Source organism: Colias eurytheme, chromosome 1, assembly GCF_061535395.1.
Source record: "Colias eurytheme isolate Ceu_HAF_F1 chromosome 1, ilColEury1 Martin Lab GWU primary, whole genome shotgun sequence".
Classification (NCBI taxonomy): Eukaryota; Metazoa; Arthropoda; class Insecta; order Lepidoptera; family Pieridae; genus Colias; species Colias eurytheme.
The window spans coordinates 7,677,618-7,697,783 of NC_142980.1; the positions used below are offsets into that span (position 1 = coordinate 7,677,618).

At 33.6% G+C, this 20,166-nt stretch overlaps 1 protein-coding gene across 2 annotated transcripts in view; it reads left to right on the forward strand.

Moving 5' to 3' along the window:
- acj6 (abnormal chemosensory protein 6) overlaps window positions 1–19,639 on the forward strand; it is a 34,800-nt gene extending 15,161 nt beyond the window's left edge. The window contains exons 2-4 of one of the 2 annotated variants that reach the window (XM_090109608.1): window positions 10,024–10,080; window positions 14,243–14,425; window positions 18,917–19,639. In XM_090109608.1, coding sequence (XP_089965734.1) covers window positions 10,024–10,080; window positions 14,243–14,425; window positions 18,917–19,639 — 963 coding nt within the window. The remainder of the gene's footprint in view (window positions 1–10,023; window positions 10,081–14,242; window positions 14,426–18,916) is intronic. The other variant, XM_090109675.1, reaches the window with a different exon arrangement.
- Window positions 19,640–20,166: the final 527 nt, after the last annotated feature.

Genomic DNA, 20,166 nt, shown 5'->3' on the forward strand with positions numbered 1-20,166 from the left:
AATTATTATCTGAGACAAGATAGAAAATGTTTAAAGTAGACACAAAGTTTTAAGCTGCATCGATTATAGCAGCGCTGAGTAAAATAGAACCTTTATATCTCCACCCTCTGGCTATGTACTTTCAGGGGTTACAAGGCTTTTCCTTATGTCGATCGTCAACCCTTCAATACAGAGATCATACGAAAAGAAACCTTATGAACAACATCTTAAGACTTCCTTTGTTAATATAACAGCATTTATGTAATGTTTGTCTTCTAAAATCCCAAGATTATATCGTCGATTACTTAAAATTAGGACAATAATAAATGTTAAAATAAACACGTTAAAAATGAAGCTAGAATAATAGGTTATCTTCTTCTTATATATAAAAATGAATCGCAAAATGTGTTGGTAAGCGCATAACTCGAGAACGGCTGAACCGATTTCGATAATTCTTTTTTTATTATATTCCTTGAAGTACGAGGATGGTTCTTATGTAGAGAAAACGTAAACATTAACCACGGGCGAAGCCGGGGCGGACCGCTAGTTTTTAATAAAATCAGAAGCTTGAAAATTATCAAAGTAAATTTCAATATTAGTCCTTCGATTTGCTGGTATTAAGCGGCCTGTAATCTAGTATACTTAATTACTGTGTAATTGAAACGCTGCTCGTATAATAACAGTAATGACATGATACGTAGAGCTATCATTGCATTAAGTTTGTATGCATTTGTTCAAATCAGGGCGCGTCCGCGTCGGTTAGTGAACCATGCTATTTAATTATTCTTAAAGATTGAACCCTCATTGAACCTCTATCGGACTTTACTTACGTATAAGTCGTTATAAACTTTGAAGTGCATTCGCTGATATTTTTATTAACATAAGAGTTATATTATCATTTTATAGACAGTTGGTCTCCTATCAGCGATGACATTTCACCACAAAAATGACGACAAGTATATGTAATAAAATACACATCTAAATCATTTCGCAAAGCACAGATTGTGTTTGTGATAAAATATTGAATCATTTTAATGCACTTATCCAGCCCTCGGCACTTGTGGATGCGAAGGTGCGATTAAAACTCATTGAGTGGTTGTAATTAGACGCACGTGCTTCTGTGGGCACTCGCTCGGTGTTTGGGGACACTGCTTCCGGTGTAAGGCACGCGATTTCACCAGTCTCTGACAGTTGTCACCAACATTTTAATTATAATTTCATTATCTTTTATTAAAAAAAAGATTCATAAATCACGGTAAAAAATATTACCAAATATTTTTTGTAGCTTATAAAATAAAAATCTAAATATATAGAGAACCAACCGAAGTATTTGTGAATTTTGTACACAATAAATAAATTACGTAATAAGTTAACTGATAATATCTTATTCATCCTAAATTCGAACCGCGAACTCTCGATCGTCGGAGAGTAAACTTCAAACGACAGTATGTCAATAAAGCCAATAAACTCGTCGGAACTTTCTTAAGTAGGAACCGAACACAAATTATCGATTTGAGAAGGCCTCTGCTACCCTATACGTCACTTTACAACAGATATTGATAGTCGGTGACAGCAACCTTACTGACGTCCCCTACATCAGCTTATCCTGCTAAATTTGTAGGCGTTAAATTTTGGGGACGCGTCAATTTCAACCTTAACTCGATACAATTAGAAGCAGCTATTATTTTCACCACCGAATACCAAGTTTGTACAGTCAAGAAAAACTTACACGACATCTGTTAAAGTATTTTCTTTGATAAAACGTGCTGAGGTTTTCCCGATCGTAAGCTTAGGTGCATTTATTTTTTCTCTCGCTCAAATATCTTCTTTTCATAAATGTCGGGGCTCGATTCGGTGAGATTTGCCTTAAACCCACTTTTATTATTCTGCAGATGCGGATTGTTCGATTGAGAGTGAAAGTCTATCTGGGTTGCAATTTGGTTTATGTGGTTGAATTGACAAGCGCGGACACAGCGCCCCTAAATCTGAGTAAAATTTTTGGTACAGTATGTATTTAATTTCAATGAATTGAATGATAATATAATGCGATAGAATCAAAGGTTCAATAAAGCAATTTCAAATTAATTTATGGAAGTTGTATTGCATTATTAATAATGTATATAAATTTTCCAAAGGTTGGTTATCGCTGAATAAAATTACGTACACCGGAACGGAAGTTTATAGTTAAGCAAGATGGCGGCCGGTGGGTCACGTGACCGCGGGATTCACCCCGGCTTCCGGCGCTCATTCACAAACATGTCAAGTGTATTGCGGGTAGTTAGATAATTATCGGCGTCATTACTTCAACCCCTAATGTTTTTATGAGTATTGTATTATAGCGGTGCATCTGTTATGATTTTACTGTTACGTGTAATCTGTGTGCTGTGTCGTGCAAGCGGAAATTATTTTCACTTGAACTCATTATTGTGATTACAAAATTTCAATCTTTTTTATTTACAATTTGTGAAAGCGTTTTTTGTTGTTATAACTTTTGGATTGTTTGAAGTTTACTTTTATTGTGTTGATAGGTAGACATACCATGTTTTGAAAAAGATTTCAACGATTTATTGAACAGTTAATAAAAAAAAATCTAAAAAGTACCTAACTGAGAAAATAGAGCAGTGAAACATAAACCCAAATACCAAACCAAACCCTAAATAAAATATATTAAAAACGTAGTGATACCAAAACCAAAATGAATAATTCCGTTCCATCCGTTTCAAATATAAAATCAAATTGGCGTATCGAAAGACAATAATTGTATAAAATGAATCACCATTACATTTGACCAGTGGCCCCTGTCCCTCAAAGGGCACAATAAAAAGCCGCCAAAACGTTGTGCGTCTGGCTGTCAGTCCGTCTGTGTCAATCAATTAGACTGGCGTAGAGCGCACTCTGGTACGCAGCGTCAAATCTGAGACCCCGCCCTATATTGATCAGGCCCGCCCCGTTGCGCTGAAATTCGTGGAGCGCTTTGCCGGTTGCCCCTAATCACTCTTTCGTGAGCTCTCTTGCTATGTTCTTCGGAGGCACACACTGGAACTATTTTTCACATGACAGTGTGTTGGTTTTAAACTTGTAATACTTTTTAAGTTATTTAACGGATGATGTTTTATAAGCAACAACGTAAATAATTAATATAGTGTAAAGTTAAATTTGTTTAATGTTACTTTTTGATAAATTTAAAATATATATATTATATATATTATATATATTTTTTTTTGGAAACCGATTACAATTTCGTCAATTTTATACAGTAGAGTCAGAGAGAGAGAGTAGTTTTTCGTTAGGTTAGGTTAGCCACTTTATGAAATCCTATTTCATTAAAACAAAGTTCTTAAAACGCTTGTTACACGTATTTTCTAAATATAATTTATTGTTTACAAAATAATGAATGCAGACGATTTTTATACTACTCTTCAATAACTAACAACATAACACTTACAATATGATGAATAGTATATCCGCTTATTAAAAAAGTTAGCTGTATAAAAAATATCAAAATTATTCATTAACATTTTTAATAAAATATATTTTATATTAAATAAGTAATATACCATTCCGGTCGTGGCAGGAAGTAAGTGCCTTAAGATCACTTTAAGGAAAATCGTCTAGCTTCTTGCTCCGAGTGTATCCTATTCCCCCCTCCCTTTGTTTATGATCACACTCTTAATGGACTTTTATTATTGTTAGTGGTTGTTCCGGAGAAGCTACTTAAGGGATATCCGCTAATTTCTGGCCTCGCTTAAGTGAATAAGGAAGCGGTTACATCTGCACCTTAAAATCTTGCCTTCCCTAGAAACCATTGACAATAACAATTAACGTTTTACGGTTATTGTTACAGCCGCGAGCTAATGTGGCGTATTATTCGGTTTTATACCTTCCATTAAGGGATATTTAGAGTAACGTGTATATTTTTTGATCGTATCAATTACGGCGCGGAGGCGGCGGCTTAATTTGCCTATCGGAGGCCTTCGCTCATTACTGCTGTTAGAGAGTTGTTCAAATCATGATTACAAACAGTAATTTTGTATGTTTGCGTTACATGGGGTTTGTTTGAAGTATCCGTTGGGCGGTGATGCTAATTCAACTGATTAAAACAGCCAATCGGAATATCAAATTAGTTGATAGAAAAATGAAAAATATTAGATATTTTTAATAAATTATAAGCAGAATAGTACGTCAATATTACATAGATAGTTACTTAATCATATGTAAGTATTTGTAACATCTACTACTACATCTACTTATCATTGCGTATTTACAGTAAAGTTACCTGTAATATATGGTAATTATAATTTATAATTAACAAAAAATAAGTATATTTAAAAAGGTAGGGGAGACCGGGGTTCGACGTTCCGATTTTGGAGTCGGAGGCAATATAAATGTAATAGAAATGTTTATAATCAACGATTCCTATATAAAATGGTGCATAATTTATCCTTCTTTCAATTTGTAAACTTAAGTTCTTTGAAATAAGCATATATTATTGCTCAGGATATTTTTTCTACAAAAAGTCGACAAGGAACAACTCGCCCCACAAAGGGGCTGGTTGTTCCTCAGCTGAGGTAAGTTGTTCCGCTTATCAACTCCAGTCCCTAATAATGTAGTATTAGTTGGAAAGGTATTATATAAAATAAATTAGGTGTATAATTGAATATTTATTAGAGTTTTATTTAGAAAAGTACAAAATCTTAATGTTATTTACAAACTTTTCAACAAAATTAAAAAATGTCATGAACATAACTGCAAACATATAATAATAACAAGTGTAGTTCAACCTAATTAATAGATTTAAGAATAATAAACATTTTTAATATAACTCAATCAACTTTTACAAACGTTTGCTTGTCAAAAAAAAAACAAAATTATTTATTTTAATGAAAACACAAAAAATAACAAATTTTAACATTTCGAGTTATAGTTTCTTAATTCAGTCTTATAGCAATGACTTTACTGAGATCAATAATCTAAACTTATAACCTACTCTGAAAAAACAGATCCATTTCAGTAACTTAAAGAAAATATTTAGAGTCGTCGTCAGAATTACAATTGTGACAAACATAAGAATGAACATCTTCAGATTTCAGGCATTTTCAATGAGCCCAATTCTTACACATGACACATTCAATCCATTGTTCACCTGGTCGTTAGTTGGAATATAAATTGCAATATATTAGACAATACCATTCCATGGTCTCTTGTCTCTTCTTCACTATCACTTCCATGATTATCTTCTTGCAGTAGTTTCCTTTTCACATTTTCTTTAACATTTGCGGATTTACTTGCCACTTTATAATTTCACTTGTTTTTACCAGTTACTTTAAATTCTTTCTGACTCTTTTTTCAACTTCCTTCGTCTTTATTTTACTATTGCTCTTTACTTTTCTTGCTTTTTCTTCAGCCAAAGCATTCTTTTCAGGCGTATCTGTCAGTATTGCTGATAAGTTGTTACACACGATCTTGGCGGTGCTTTTGGTAAAGGTTTAATTGCTTCAGGCTCAAAAGATCAAATGAAACCTTGCCCCGTTCGGTTTTTCGTTTATAGTTTCTCATCCTAAAACAAAGTTTTAATTTTATTATTAACGTGTTCCTTACGGGGCAGGTTGTTCCGCGGAACAACTAGCCCCCCACCAGAGGAACTTGGAACCCCAAATTCCATTTTCTAAAGTAACATCCAATTATAATAGAATACGTTTGAAAAAGCCAAAAACGATATTAAAAAGTTAATCACTATAGTTTGCTCGACAGATAATAGCAAGTAACACACAAACAGCTAGAAAATTGATTGAAATAGACCAAAAAGTATGATGACGAAAAAATTTACTTACGTGATGTTTGAGTGTCACCAATCGACTACCACGCTAACACGCGGGCAGACCGTCACTAAAATGACTGACGCAATGGCGCGATGATATGACATTTCGCGATGCACTTCACACTTATTGCTATCTCTTTTCTTGGCGGAGCTATTTCAATCGGAACAACCTACCCCCGGCACTTTGAACCCCGGCCTCCCCTACTAACCAGTATTGACTATCATTATTTTTAATGTTATAGGATTATAATAACATGAACAGGTATAATGATGTTTTTGATTTGATAATAAGAATGATAGCTTATTTTAAAGTCTTTAATAAAAAACAAAAATATTTGTTAATTATTTTTTGTTTTGTTTACATTTGAATCACCTGTCAGCTAATAGTGTTAAATTATTTCGTTAATTTATAAAAAAGTACTTCATTTAATTGGATTTAATTCTGTTCCATGTTACCGATCTCTGTTGGCTTTAAAATTGGTAAAGTTAAATTGTTGACTATTTTCAAAATAGTTATTGTAAGTAAATACAAAGTATTAGGCTAAAGTCTAACCAATAATATGATGACTTTTATAATAAAAGAAACTAAATTACTTTGTTATATATCATCTGTTTAACAAATTCAATCGTGCTCTACATTGCGACAATTAAAGATTAACGAGAAATATAGAATAAAAATAATTACAGTTCCTCGTTAAATACGATAGATATAAAAGCAGTTCTGAAATAACAAGTGTGCCAATAAGTGTTTTAAATGTACTAAAAGGCTTTACTAAGGGCTGTCGATAGAGTGCACCCCAATTATCAATTCACAAAATCCAGCTCGCATTCGAGTCTTTTACAGGGCCCCTCCGATCCCCCTAAGCCCCGATGACGCCCCCAAACGACTCCTCTTCGAAACATTAAATACAATATCTTTAAATTGCTTCTAAGTACCGCCACCCTCATTGGGTATTTTTATCGTCATTACCATAATCTTTGGCTAGTCGTCTCATTCGTACTTTAATCATCGTCTATTCCCCTCTCGCTCTCATAAAGCCTTAAAACTCCGACAAATTTAAGGCTCATTCTCTCATGATTTAAGCAAGATTGTTCGGAGTTCGTCGGCACTTGAGATGCGATTATGTACGTGTAATTGTGGGAATTGAGTGCGAGTACTTACCGCTTTAAGCGAACATTTTTGTGCCGATATCGTGTGAAGGGGTTCAGGTGGTCGCGATAATTTCCGAATGTAAAATATACATGTGTGATATGAAAATTGGCCGTAACTATTGTGAATTATCTATCGAACTAATTGGTCTTCGTATGTAGATAGGTAAAGATAATAAAACATAACTGTTTTTATTGCAAAGTAGATCGAGTAGGTATATAGTGCTTAAGTAGATCGAGCTGTATAATAAAATATATCTTATTATGTTAAATATAAATGTCTAGAAGATAATCATACTCCATTCTGTATTCAAATTGTTTCGTTTATGTCCTTTCGTCTGACATTTAACTGGTCTAGTTCTAAAAGAATTGTGTATAAGTTTTGCCTTGCAATTTGCGATTACGGGGTATAAAATAGTAACGAGAATTACATGAATGGTGGTTTTGTCCTAGATATGGTAATGAGTACTTACCCTTTGTATAGTGAAATAGTTGAAAATTAGATATTATGTTAAATCATTTTATTATTTATTGAACGAACTGCGCTTTTTCCATCTTGTTCTATTATCGGCCGTATATTTTCTTATTAATTTGAATTATACGAATAGCGCCCTATAGCTCTAAGCGCCCTATAGCTCTCTACCAGGCAACCTTCAATATTAAATAGTTAAATACGAATATCATCCACTGATACACTAAGATAAAGAGCTACAATTAAAGCAAACATTTAATAAAGCTTCACTTTTAAGTTTTAAACAATTTTTTTTATTGGGAAATCAACCACAATAAATCTTGTGATCATTTTGTCTATTTAACTTTGAAACAATATTAAGCCCAAACTGAATATTTCATTTAGTTAAACTAAGCCCTTATTCCATTTTCTTAAAATTCGTAAGACAGTGCACAAATTGCCATGTACGTACATTATGTACATATATTTATATCCATACAACACTTCCATTACTGTCATTTCCCATTTCGCCATTAGCACTGTAGGTGCTAACTTCGTTGAACGCCGAAATATACTTAACGGAAGACAGCATTGTCGCAGCACTCAAAATTATCCGAAAACAAACGTTCAGTATTAAAAGTTTTGAGCGATCTCGCAGGGTAGTGGGTGGAAAGGGCCGACCCACCCTTATTTAGTCACGCCATTTAACAGGCGCGGCAAAGGGCTAAGAATTAATTATTAATACGACTAGGAGTGGAGTCGTGCGGAAGATGTCAGAGCCATCTCAGGTCGCCTATATTTTCAACGTTTTTGAAATTGTGTAATTATGTACGTTGTTTACGGTATTATTATAATGTAAAAAGGTATATTTTTATGAAACTTTTTAACATTTACCTATGTGACTATTTAGCAGTTAAGAGTTGTTATTTTTGAGTAATTTAAACGTAAATACACAAAACGATAGTCTATTTTTTTAAATGATTTTTATATACTTACATAATTAAACTTACATAATAATAAATTATGAAGAAATATTCAAGAAAAATTAAACGAATAGGTATAGGGGAATAATAAAACGAGCGACTGAAAATAAAGTGAGCGACTGATTATGAGATACTGATTTAATAACTTGAGCGGTATGATGTATGAATTTGAGTAATCGACAAATAAACTAAACAAGCAACGAATATTAGTTGATAATAAAATACAGATTGAGCGTACTAAAGGAGGATTGTGATTAATCCATTTGATATATTAGAATTCTAACTGTAATCACATATGAGCGACTAAATTACTAGTTGAGCGAATAGATTACTAAGTGAGCGACTAAATTACGCTCATCTAGAGCGACTAAAAACACTAGAATAAATTGTTCAAATAGTTATTTGATAAAACTTTCAAAAACAAATTGAACTGATAGTACCTACTCTGTCCATTATAGTATTTTTCAAAGTGATTTTTCTATTCGAAATTAAATGCCACTCAGTATAAATAAATCATATGACAAATAATGAATATAATACAAGACGTAATTTTGTCACTCAAACAATTAATATTAGGTGGCTCAAATATTATGAAGCTGCTCATTTTGTATTTTATGTAACGCAAATTAATGTTTGTTAGTTGCTGATCTATTAATTTTTCATCGCTCGCAGTCAGTCGCTCACTTAGTAATTCTGTTACCCCAATTAATTATTTTTGATAACTAAAACTTTAATTTACAGTCACTCGTTTAAATACTACCCATAGGTATATAGTATATTGCAACATAAAAATAATCATACAATTTATTTATCAATAAATCGAATTATCGAACCTATTGAGCATAATTTGCAGTAAGTAGGTAGTTGCGTTTATAGAAGTGAATTAGTTCCCAGTAAATGTTACATGTACCACGCGAGCAGTCGGCATTTAGTATCAATATTGAATTTAAACGGTGAATATCCGACTATGAAAACACAATGAGTACTATTCCATCGTCGACTTCACTTGAAGAAAATTACAGTGCTTATCGAAGATGAAACGACACAAGACATTTAAATTTTATACCCACCACCACTTTACGTTTATTTACGAACCTAAATGTCAGTCTATAGGACTAAAGTTTCTTTATGATGATAGGTTTAAAATGTTAGGCACCGCGGGGTCGCTCTACTTCTGACGAGCCCTGTTTGCATACATATAATTGTTACACTCTTTGTATACGACATAAAGAAAGTGCTAACAACCGTCGCTGTACATCATTATTTTTCCCTCTTTGAATATTTTCGGTAGAAACTATGACGTTTTTCAAATCGTGGAAGGATTTGTAATTAGCGTTACATTTTTGTAAGTGGGTTACGAGAGCAAATATTTATCAAGGTTTTCAAAGCAAAATAATTTTTTTGTCAAAAAAAAAGTACTTTATTTCTTACATTATAGGTATAATTAATGAGACTTGAGACTTTATAAATACACTTGACTTTTCAACACAAAACACTGCTGAATTTAACATGTACCTACACACGTTTTTACACGTTCATATATCATTTGAAAAAAAATCATCAGAGACTACAACACTCGCATTGACGTTATACAATCCATGAAAGAACAATTCATCATAGTATAATGAAAATTTTCTTTACAGAGTCGCATACTCGAAGATGCGTCGTTGATGTGCAATTCTTGGTCACCACGACACAACGTAAGTAGTTACATAATGATAACATAGATAACAACTAATGTATGACAATGATTTATGAATTAACCTAAAATTATTTATATGTACTGTTTGGGATGCCGCCTTGCGAATGTACTTGCGTTTATCTTTGGCCAAAGATGTTGTTATTTTATTCATTTAATTTTATTTCATATTGTTTTTATTATACATTTATTACTTAACAACTTATTTTTTTACAGTAATTGGAAATTGTATCACCTATTACACGTTTCACATCCTCCGTCTCCGTGAATACGATATTTTAGGTATACAATGTTGAATATTACCTTCAAAATAGAAACCGATGGCAGAAAAAATCAACTGTCAAGATTCTGTACAAAAATAATATCAATTTCATGAACGTTAATAATATTAAAACGAATAAAAACGAAAACCGTGAGCGAAATAAAAGAGGTGATAAGTTGATATCAAAAATTTTCATCCGATAAACTCTAATTAAAAGCATTTTCGCGTAACACGCTCGCAATGTGAATTTTTATTTATAAAATGGGAAAAAGAACAAGTCGCGCGAAATAAAGCTCTTAGTAACAAACACGGAAAAGAGATAAAAATACGACAAAGCGTGAATTTCTAAATTTACGTTCGGAGGTTTAGAATAGACTTAGGTCACATGTTGAAGTTTATTGACTTGTTTATTTGCAAATATTTTTAACCGTTCCACTAAGAGAAAGTGAAAGCTTTGATTTTTGTCAAAATAGAAACTATAAAAGCTATTTCAAAGCTTTCGATGCAACAAGGAAAAAGTATCTACGTAATTAAGGTTCACATTTTCTTTGACATTTCACTGACCGAGTTTCCTGTGGCCAGTGAAAAAAGTTAATTAAAAACAAAGTAGGCAATCGTATCGGTTATCGTGATATGTCAGAACAATGTACGGCGATCCAAAAATATTACACAAAAATAATTGTATTAAAGCAGTCACGAAGTTATTAAGAGGTAAGCGAGTACGGCACTGATTAAAACAAGTAATAATGGACAATGTACGAACAATCGAGTGCATTAAGCCGCGTATAGCTCGGAAAATTTTCCATTTTAACAATTGTATCAATCTTCGATTATTTCATATATTTGAGCTTTTATATTTTTCATCATACAACAATATTTCTTCAAATACTTGCTTTCATCGTAATATTATATTCATCGTATTAACCTATATGCCTAAGCAGACATAGTTAATAGTGTAACTTAGGATTATTTTTCGTTGTTGCTTGATTAGGTAAGAGCGTTTTCGATTTACTAAATAGACTTATATAAATTAAACATACGTACCTAAGTAGCGTAAAACATAGATAGTGATAATTGCACGCCTCATAAGCGAAGCGTTGAGGTGGGTACTACTGTCGCTTCGCGCAAAACATCTGATTTTTCAAACTTAAAATGTCTTTATGTATCATACATTGCACTTGTAAGATAATACATACACACACATATTAAGAAAAAACACTATTTTTAACGTTCATGATATTTTTGATGTCATTTTTGTTATTTAAACTAGTTAAAAAACAGTTTAAAAAAGTTCTGTCTTGGACGTCCGTGTGTCTGTATGTGCGGATCCTTTTTCTTGTTAACACGATAGCGACCGAAATACTTTACTAATCGAGTCTTTTTTTTTCTCTTACGCTTGAGTATGCTCAGGAATAGAACCCTTTCATTTTTCAGGGTCTGATTCGATGTGGTTTAATTGTTATTAAATAAACAAAAATAATAATTAAAAATATTTATTAAAAAAAAAATTATGAGGCGTGCACTTTTGGATTTTCCAAATTTTTTTTAGTTTTATGGTAGGTATGTTCTCATTTCGTATAAATTTCGTATAAACAAAACAAGAGTCAACATATTCAAAGGCAACATAACAAAGGATACGAGTGCAAGGATTTTACGGAAACGTGACACATAGGCCGTCAGATAAATAATTAAGTGTGTAATTAAATTAGCAGAGTACATGCAAGTGTATGCGAGCTATATCTGCCTAATCGTGCGCAAAGGCCCCACGCCGGCTTTTACATCTCTATGACACTTGATATCATGAGGCACAGATGTATCAGGGGATCAGGAGATGTCGCCAGTTAACCCTAAAATGAGAACGTTGATGAGTAATAATAGTAATGGATTATTTTAGTAGCGTCGTGTTGTGTCGGCGAGCGCTTTGTTGTGCGCTCGTGTCACGCACTATCGAATTAAACAGTTACTTTGCATCGCAGTTAAAGCTTGAGGATTAATAACTAATGAACCTCGTTCGTACAGCCCGAATACAAGCATTTTATGCAATGATAGTCAACAAGTGTGAGAGTTTAACACTCCGAGTGGAGTTAAATGACTCATTTAGCTACATCTAGACGTAGTGCTTCTAAAAGTATCCCTCATCAAAGATTCATAGACGCAGACTACAGCAGTGGGGTAATGTCAATCGCACCAATCACACCGTCTAGCGAGATCAACGTATTTCTAATTTTCTAATATAAAATAAATCAGACAGTTTAAATGTGTTATGAATTTCATTATCTATAAAAATGTTTTATTTATTAAACGACATTTTAATTATAGAATATTCAGTTAAAGTGTGAGCGTCAAAATAAGTACAAATACGAGATAGCATAACGTTTTATAGGTGTATCTACTTCGGTAATTATGATCTATTTAAATATTCATAATCTGAATACCTATTATATTTATTAATCAAGTAACGTAACATAATAATCATGACACAACTTCAATCATAAACGGTAAACGATTAGCAACCACGATTATCTAAATCATGAATAAACAAAACACTTAACAAAGACACTTAATACATTGAAATTTCACGCACAATTCGGCGGCACGCGCTTCGCTCGCATCAGAACAAATAATTATGTAGCTCATAGTGAACCGGGGCCGATTTGTTTAGCAATTACAATTAGATGGCCGGCTCCCCGGGAACTCTGTAACGCGATGCTAATGATTCGTGAAGGGTAGATACAAACTTTTATTCTCACGCTCGATTGTCGTGAAGTGGATTACGCATGACAGTAAATCACACTTCAGATTGAGTGAGTGATTTTGAGCAAGTGTGACGTAAAGTGCACGTTGCATTGCATAGGATTTTCGATATTGATACAGGTGCATATTTTTTGGAAAAGCATAATTTTAATAATTAAATAATCAAAAATTTATAGTGAGCTTTTATCGTCATCTTTGACAGCTGTGTAGCTAAAGAGAAATTTACCTTCTGCACTCATTTACAAACGCAATCGATGAGCGTGTAGGTAATTAAAATTATTTTCAGCTTTAGTAAAATAAAAAAAAAATTACTAATTTTAAATTTCATGTTCTCGATGAATATCGTTTATATTTGTAGATAGATATAAATTCGAAAAATAATTCGCAATATTAGATTTAAACTTTTAAAGTCTTGCTCTATCAGAATGAACATTTTTCTTCGTTCCACCTAAATGTACTGATACAAAATAGTAAAAACCCGTTTCGAATTGGGAAGGCAAACCCCAAAGTCTATTGCATCGTGCGAAGCGGCGGTAAATCGAGATGCGGGCCGATCACTTTAAAAGTGTTCTCGGCGTCAATAAACCTCCTGTTTAAAAGTCAGTTCGCGCAAGGAGCATCCGTCCAAAGCTGAGAAGAAGGCGTGCCAAATAACGAGTTGCTCGGTAACACGAGGTCAGAGTCACTCATAAATAATTTAAAGTAATCCGGGAAAAACCCCTGTCCGCGGCGTCGGTTGATCCGCCATGACTATTTGATGTGGGCTACGTATTACGTCTCGCGAATTAGTGTTGCCCCTTTGAAGTTTCCACTAAACTCCTTTCACGGTACCGGCTGTGGGGCCGCCATTTTATATCGTTATTTGTTTAATCTCCAACTTGCCAGGTCTGTGTATAATTCAAATAATTTACATATACCAAAGGGTCTTCGAACTTTTGAGATCACGTACGTATAAAAAATGTGTGGAGTAACTACATAGTATTTGTTCTGTGGTTAAAAAACATGCCTGCATTGTTCTAAAGGCGATCAATTTTAAGTATCTCAATGCTCGCCTTTTCGTTTTATTAAGTTCGTTCTATATACAGAAATATATATTGAATGCTACGCTTGTAAACCTCCAATTAACAGTAACACATTCATTCATCAGGGCGATATATTCAGTGGTCTAAACGATGGTCTACTGAGTAGAGCCGAGGCGCTGGCTGCGGTCGACATCAGCAAGCACCAGTCGGGGCCTCAGCCGGGCCCTCCACTGCCCCAGCTCAAACATGACATGGTCTACCACCATGGCGTCGGGGGACCACCGCCGCATAACACCCGGCCGCATCAGGTATACAAGTTTCTAACTTGATCATGCATTATTGATTCATATCTTAGCATTCAAACATATATAAAATATTCTAGAAGTTTTCAACTGCTCTAATTGCCATTGTAGGATAATGTGTCTGTTGATTACAATATTAATATGAATTGGGTTCTAAATTTTGATTTCGCCTTCACGCCAGTATATGATAAACGCGTTTACATTTTTGAATATAGCAATAAAAGTTCCCTTCGTGTAGACTCGCTAGAAATCCATACACATCATTTCAATCGAATTTCAAGAATATAAAACTAAGGTACACTCATAAAATTGTTGTTAAATTGGTACGCTCTGTGCCACTACTGAGACATAAATAATAATAATAAAGGTAAATGCATTTCTCTATGCCCCATACACCTTGGAAAATCTTTTAGTCTTCCTATATCGGTAACCGTCGAGGGTTAACTCCTTGGGGAGTCCACTGCCTTAGGGTAGCCGGGAGGGCTCTAACATGTAAGAAATATATGCGTTCTGTTATAAAAATGAGGTAATTTTATGCACTATTCGATGTAATGTTGTCGATTGTATTGCCGCTTTTATATTCTCCATATTGTGCTTGCTTGTACTGGGGGATCGAAGAAATTGAACATGCTAATACATATGATATTTGTCTCACTATATTAAACGGGTGACTTTTTAGTTTTTGATTAGAATTATTGGTACATACTTGAGTATAATCCAACTTGACACAATAAAGTAGGCACTTAAAATACAGTCTCATAATAAACGAACTCAAACATTGTTTATTCAACTAGACATATTTTAGAAGCTTAATTTGAATCATTGTTAATTTGAATCAATAATACCTGAAGTGATTTTAATAATATTAAAATAATTATAAAACTCGTCCTAACACAATGTAGGTTTACAATTTGTTGTTTTCGAATTTTAAAAAGGGCACATTTGCCAAAATTCGATACCATCAGTTTAGTTTTCGTTTTCATCCCCTCAGCAGTAAGGGTAGTTCGCAACCCACGTAATGTGTACTTTATAGCACTGGAAACCCAAACACCACACCCATTGGGGTCTCAATCGTCCTTAATCTTTTCAAGAACATCTGTAGAACTTGTTTTGAATTTATTTTAAGAAATTGTGTGGGATAAGGGAGACTGGCTTTCTTCGATAAGTACTTTTTTTAGTTTCACATTATATTGGTCTATAGCAATTAGCATAGGTAAGTTCTTTTTGAAATTTTTATTTTTATAGATGATATATTATGATATAGTATAAAGTTTTCGTAAGTTATTATGTTTCGATAAAATAACTTGTTACTTAGACATGAGAATATATTTAACTATCCCCAAAACATATTCTAATAACGAAATGATATGATTAATTACATTCACTGCAAAAAAAACTTTGAGTACTTACACCATTTTGGAATTACATAAAAATAAACATGTAAGCAGATATTAAATATAAAATACAAAGGGGCCAAAGAAAGAAATTATTTACCCATGGGAGTACAAGGCATATGAGCATTTTTACTCACTAGCAATTGTCACTGAACTCACTTGGGATATCTTTAGAAGGGTCGATGTTAACAGTGTTGAATTTTTTTTAACTAGCGTGACATAGTTTGCCCTACGTTCGTACTTTGTTTAACAACTGGGCCCAACATTAGAGCCATTAGCATTAGATAACAGTAGATATTGTATTTGCTTTTGCTTTAATCACCAATAAAATAGTATGCAGGTATGAGTTCATAGCTACACGTAAAAATAGAATTTTGATAACGACGATGATGTTTATTTATTGAAGAAAAGACAAAAGATATGATATCAAATAAATAGGTTATGAAAATGACATTTAATTGGCTAAAATGCTGAAACGAAAATAAGAAAATAGTTTTACCTCCCATTAATATTAAAATCAAAAGTATTTTGTAAATTAGAAGATATCATGTTCAAGACTTTACTTATATTAATCAGATCAATCGGATGGGAAAACGATTGCACATGCATAACATTTTACTGAATGAATTCAACCCCAAAATATATGTGACAAGTATGGGTACACTATACATATTACAAAAAAAAGTTGCTATACAGACGAATAAAACTGCCCAAATTCGTACTAGAACAAGTAAATCAAAAGACAAAGACCCCGTTTTCCTTATGTTACGTGCAGCACGCATCTTAGTGTCTGGATAATTGTAATCTACTGTTCCCTCAGGATGCGCCGGTGCCCAGTACCCTGTACCCACTGCATTACATTGTCCCCTGTAACGTCAGAATTGCGTCCATGACTTACTGCCTGGACAAGCTAATAAACGGCCAAGTTAAATTATAGCACAATTTGTCGTGTTACTTTCGCATTAATCAAAATTTGGGATGTGTTACGGTTTCTGAATGGATGGATTGAATTTAAACTTTATTGAAACGGTTTGTAAATTGTAATTGACGAGATGTAAATAAAATTTTATTAATTATTAAGAAAGTTAATATGTATCAGCATTTGAAAGATACCTAAGTACCTAAAGATCGTTATTAACCAAAGTTTTGTTCCATTCTATTGGAGATATTCATATTGTTAAATGTTTTGAATCACAGCTTATCTATTAGAATACTATGTAGGTACTTTATCTGTACTGGATATCTAGTTAATACTTTCAATAAAAATAAAGCTAAGCGACAACGACTAAAAATAAACGACAAGGATAAAATGCAGCTTAAGATTATATTAAACTTCATATAAAAAATACAAACAATGTGTTGTTGCAGCAGCTTTTATTTTTAAATTAAAGTCATAGATTAAAAAAGCATGAAGTGGTCGCACAATCGCCATAATCTTTGATCATTATACCAATAAGCCATTCCGCTTTCATTCGTATTATTTTGTACTAGCTTTCCGCCCGCGGCTTAGCTCGCTTTGTCTAAAAGCTAATAAATTATATATCTAGGTACTAATACCTTCCTTGAGAATTAATCTATCGTTTCGTAGTTTTAAAGATTTAATTTATTTACATACATAGGGACACAGGGACAGAAAACGTGACTTTGTTTTATACTATGTATAATGTAACGGAAAAGTAATTGATTGTCTGACTATCTACGACTATTTGCATCATCGTCAAATATTAATTATTAGGCCGCTTATTTTTGTAATTTGCAATTCAATGTATCCCATGATTCCAATTCATATCTACTTAAGTTTACCCAAAATAATTCATAAAATTTCACATTAGAAAATGATCTCAAATAATACTATAGCTGTACGTTATTCTTACTCTTAACACATAAGGACATAAAAAAAAGATTTTGGCTGAGTCTCAGATCTACCCATCAAGCAAACAAAGTTTCATAAGAATCGGTCCAGGCTTATCAAGGGAGTACGATATTTTACATTGTGATAATAATTTTATATACATAAGAGAAGAGATTATACTACACTTATAAATGTATCGGCTAATAAATCAAAACACTAGTTTAACAAGAAAAGCATCGAATTGGAACATGAGAATGTGTTACTATTTCAAACTACCTCTACAATGTTTCATTGTGGGTTATCGAAACAAGTTATCTGTGTCCATTTAAAGGTATAAATAGATTAGTTGAGATTGGTATTTGTCTAAATTAAAGACAGCCTCATAAATCTAGTTTAGAATTAGATTATTAATAACTGGAAATATTAGTTTAAATAACGTTATTATTTAAAAATACATTCAATACATAACTATATAGATTCAGATTTAAAACAAAATATTTGAGATACTATATTAACGCCGGATAGCAAATTGGGGAACCTATAATTTGTTTTAGGATGTTTTTAATAATTAAATACTTGCCAAAATATAAAAATACAAACAAATACAACAAAAGATCGCACGAATTATTCGTATAGAAATATGCTTACTCTACAATGTTATTTAGTTTAATTGTGAAATATTTAAGCTACACTGAAACATCAAAACATCTATAAAATGAGATTTATAGATGTTATTCTTTCTTTAAAGCAAATCTCTTACAATATATCCATATATTAACTACCTACGTACACATACCTATCATCAATGTTCGTCAAAAATAGAAAAATAAAAATATTATGCTGCAACCAATTATATTCTGATCTACATATGCTTGTTCGTAAATGGGTTCTAGATACTGCAAACATTCATTTTAGCGACAAAGCCGGTCAACAGCGTAAGCATATTGGTAAAACACTCACATCCAATCAACGTCACAACAGACTCACCCTCCATGCAAAAAAAACAAGTGTTTGCACTCATAAAGAATGAGTGCAAATCTGTGCACAAAGATGATTGTTTGTTTCTATATCGCCCGCAAGAGGAGCCATTGTTAACGTCCCTGCTTTTATATTCAAAATAGAATCATCAATTATTATGAATGCTAAAGATTTACAACAATATTGTTTTTCTTATTTCTATTGTAATTTTAATGATTATGTGTAACCTTTCATTGTTGAGAATTAGGCAGTACCATAAACCAATTACAAAAGGCTTTCTTCTCGCAGATGGGTCATCACGGAATGGAAGGTTTGGACATGCTGGAGCCGGGCTCTGCGACCTCCATGACGACTCTAGCGCCTATGGGAGAGGGGGCTCCACCGCACCATCAATTGCATGGGTACGGTGCCATGAATCATGTCATGAATCATCACCACCATGCCGGAGGCTTGGCCCACGCACCGCCAGCTCACTTGGTACATCCTGCTGCTGCGTTGCATCCAGACACCGACACTGATCCACGAGAGCTCGAAGCTTTCGCTGAGAGATTCAAGCAGCGACGAATCAAACTCGGGGTCACACAAGCGGACGTCGGTAAAGCCCTAGCGAATCTGAAACTACCAGGAGTCGGAGCCCTGTCACAAAGTACAATATGTCGATTCGAAAGCTTAACCCTAAGTCACAATAACATGATAGCACTCAAACCTATTCTACAGGCGTGGTTAGAAGAGGCAGAAGCGCAAGCAAAAAACAAAAGACGAGATCCAGACGCCCCAAGCGTGCTACCGGCTGGTGAAAAGAAAAGAAAAAGAACATCGATAGCGGCACCCGAGAAGAGAAGTCTCGAGGCATATTTTGCGGTTCAACCGAGACCTTCCGGTGAAAAGATTGCTGCGATTGCTGAAAAGTTAGACCTGAAAAAGAACGTAGTTCGAGTTTGGTTCTGCAATCAGAGGCAGAAACAGAAACGAATGAAGTTTGCGGCGCAACACTGACCGTCGGGAGGCGGCGCCGCTCTGCTGTACCCAGGAGCTGGGTACGGGTACTGAGCCGTCTGCCGCTTGCTCACTGGCCCGGGCCATGGCTAAAACGGCCGCTGTAGGAACTCTAGCCCACGTACGCTTGGAGTGTTCTATTGTAAGCAATAATATGATCTCATTTCCATCTCGTTCTTTTAATTCCTTTTGAAATTGTTCGCGATTACTTAATGTAGATAATATTGTTAAAAATAGTGTTTTATTTCTAACGACTTCTTTTATATTTTCAAAACACAGGGTACATAATTAATTATTATTATTGTAAACATATCATTATCATGATAGAAGTCGCTTCACATACTTTTTAATTTATTAAAATCAGCAATACTTTTGTGATTTTAATCTTGAGATTTTACATGGAAATTTGGAAATCAGGATTTTTAAGAGAATGTGCCTTGCAAATATTCAATATTCTGTGTTTAATATTAGTAATTTCATTGCTGCGTGTCGCAGACTCGAAATGGATACTTTAGAAATTGTAGGTG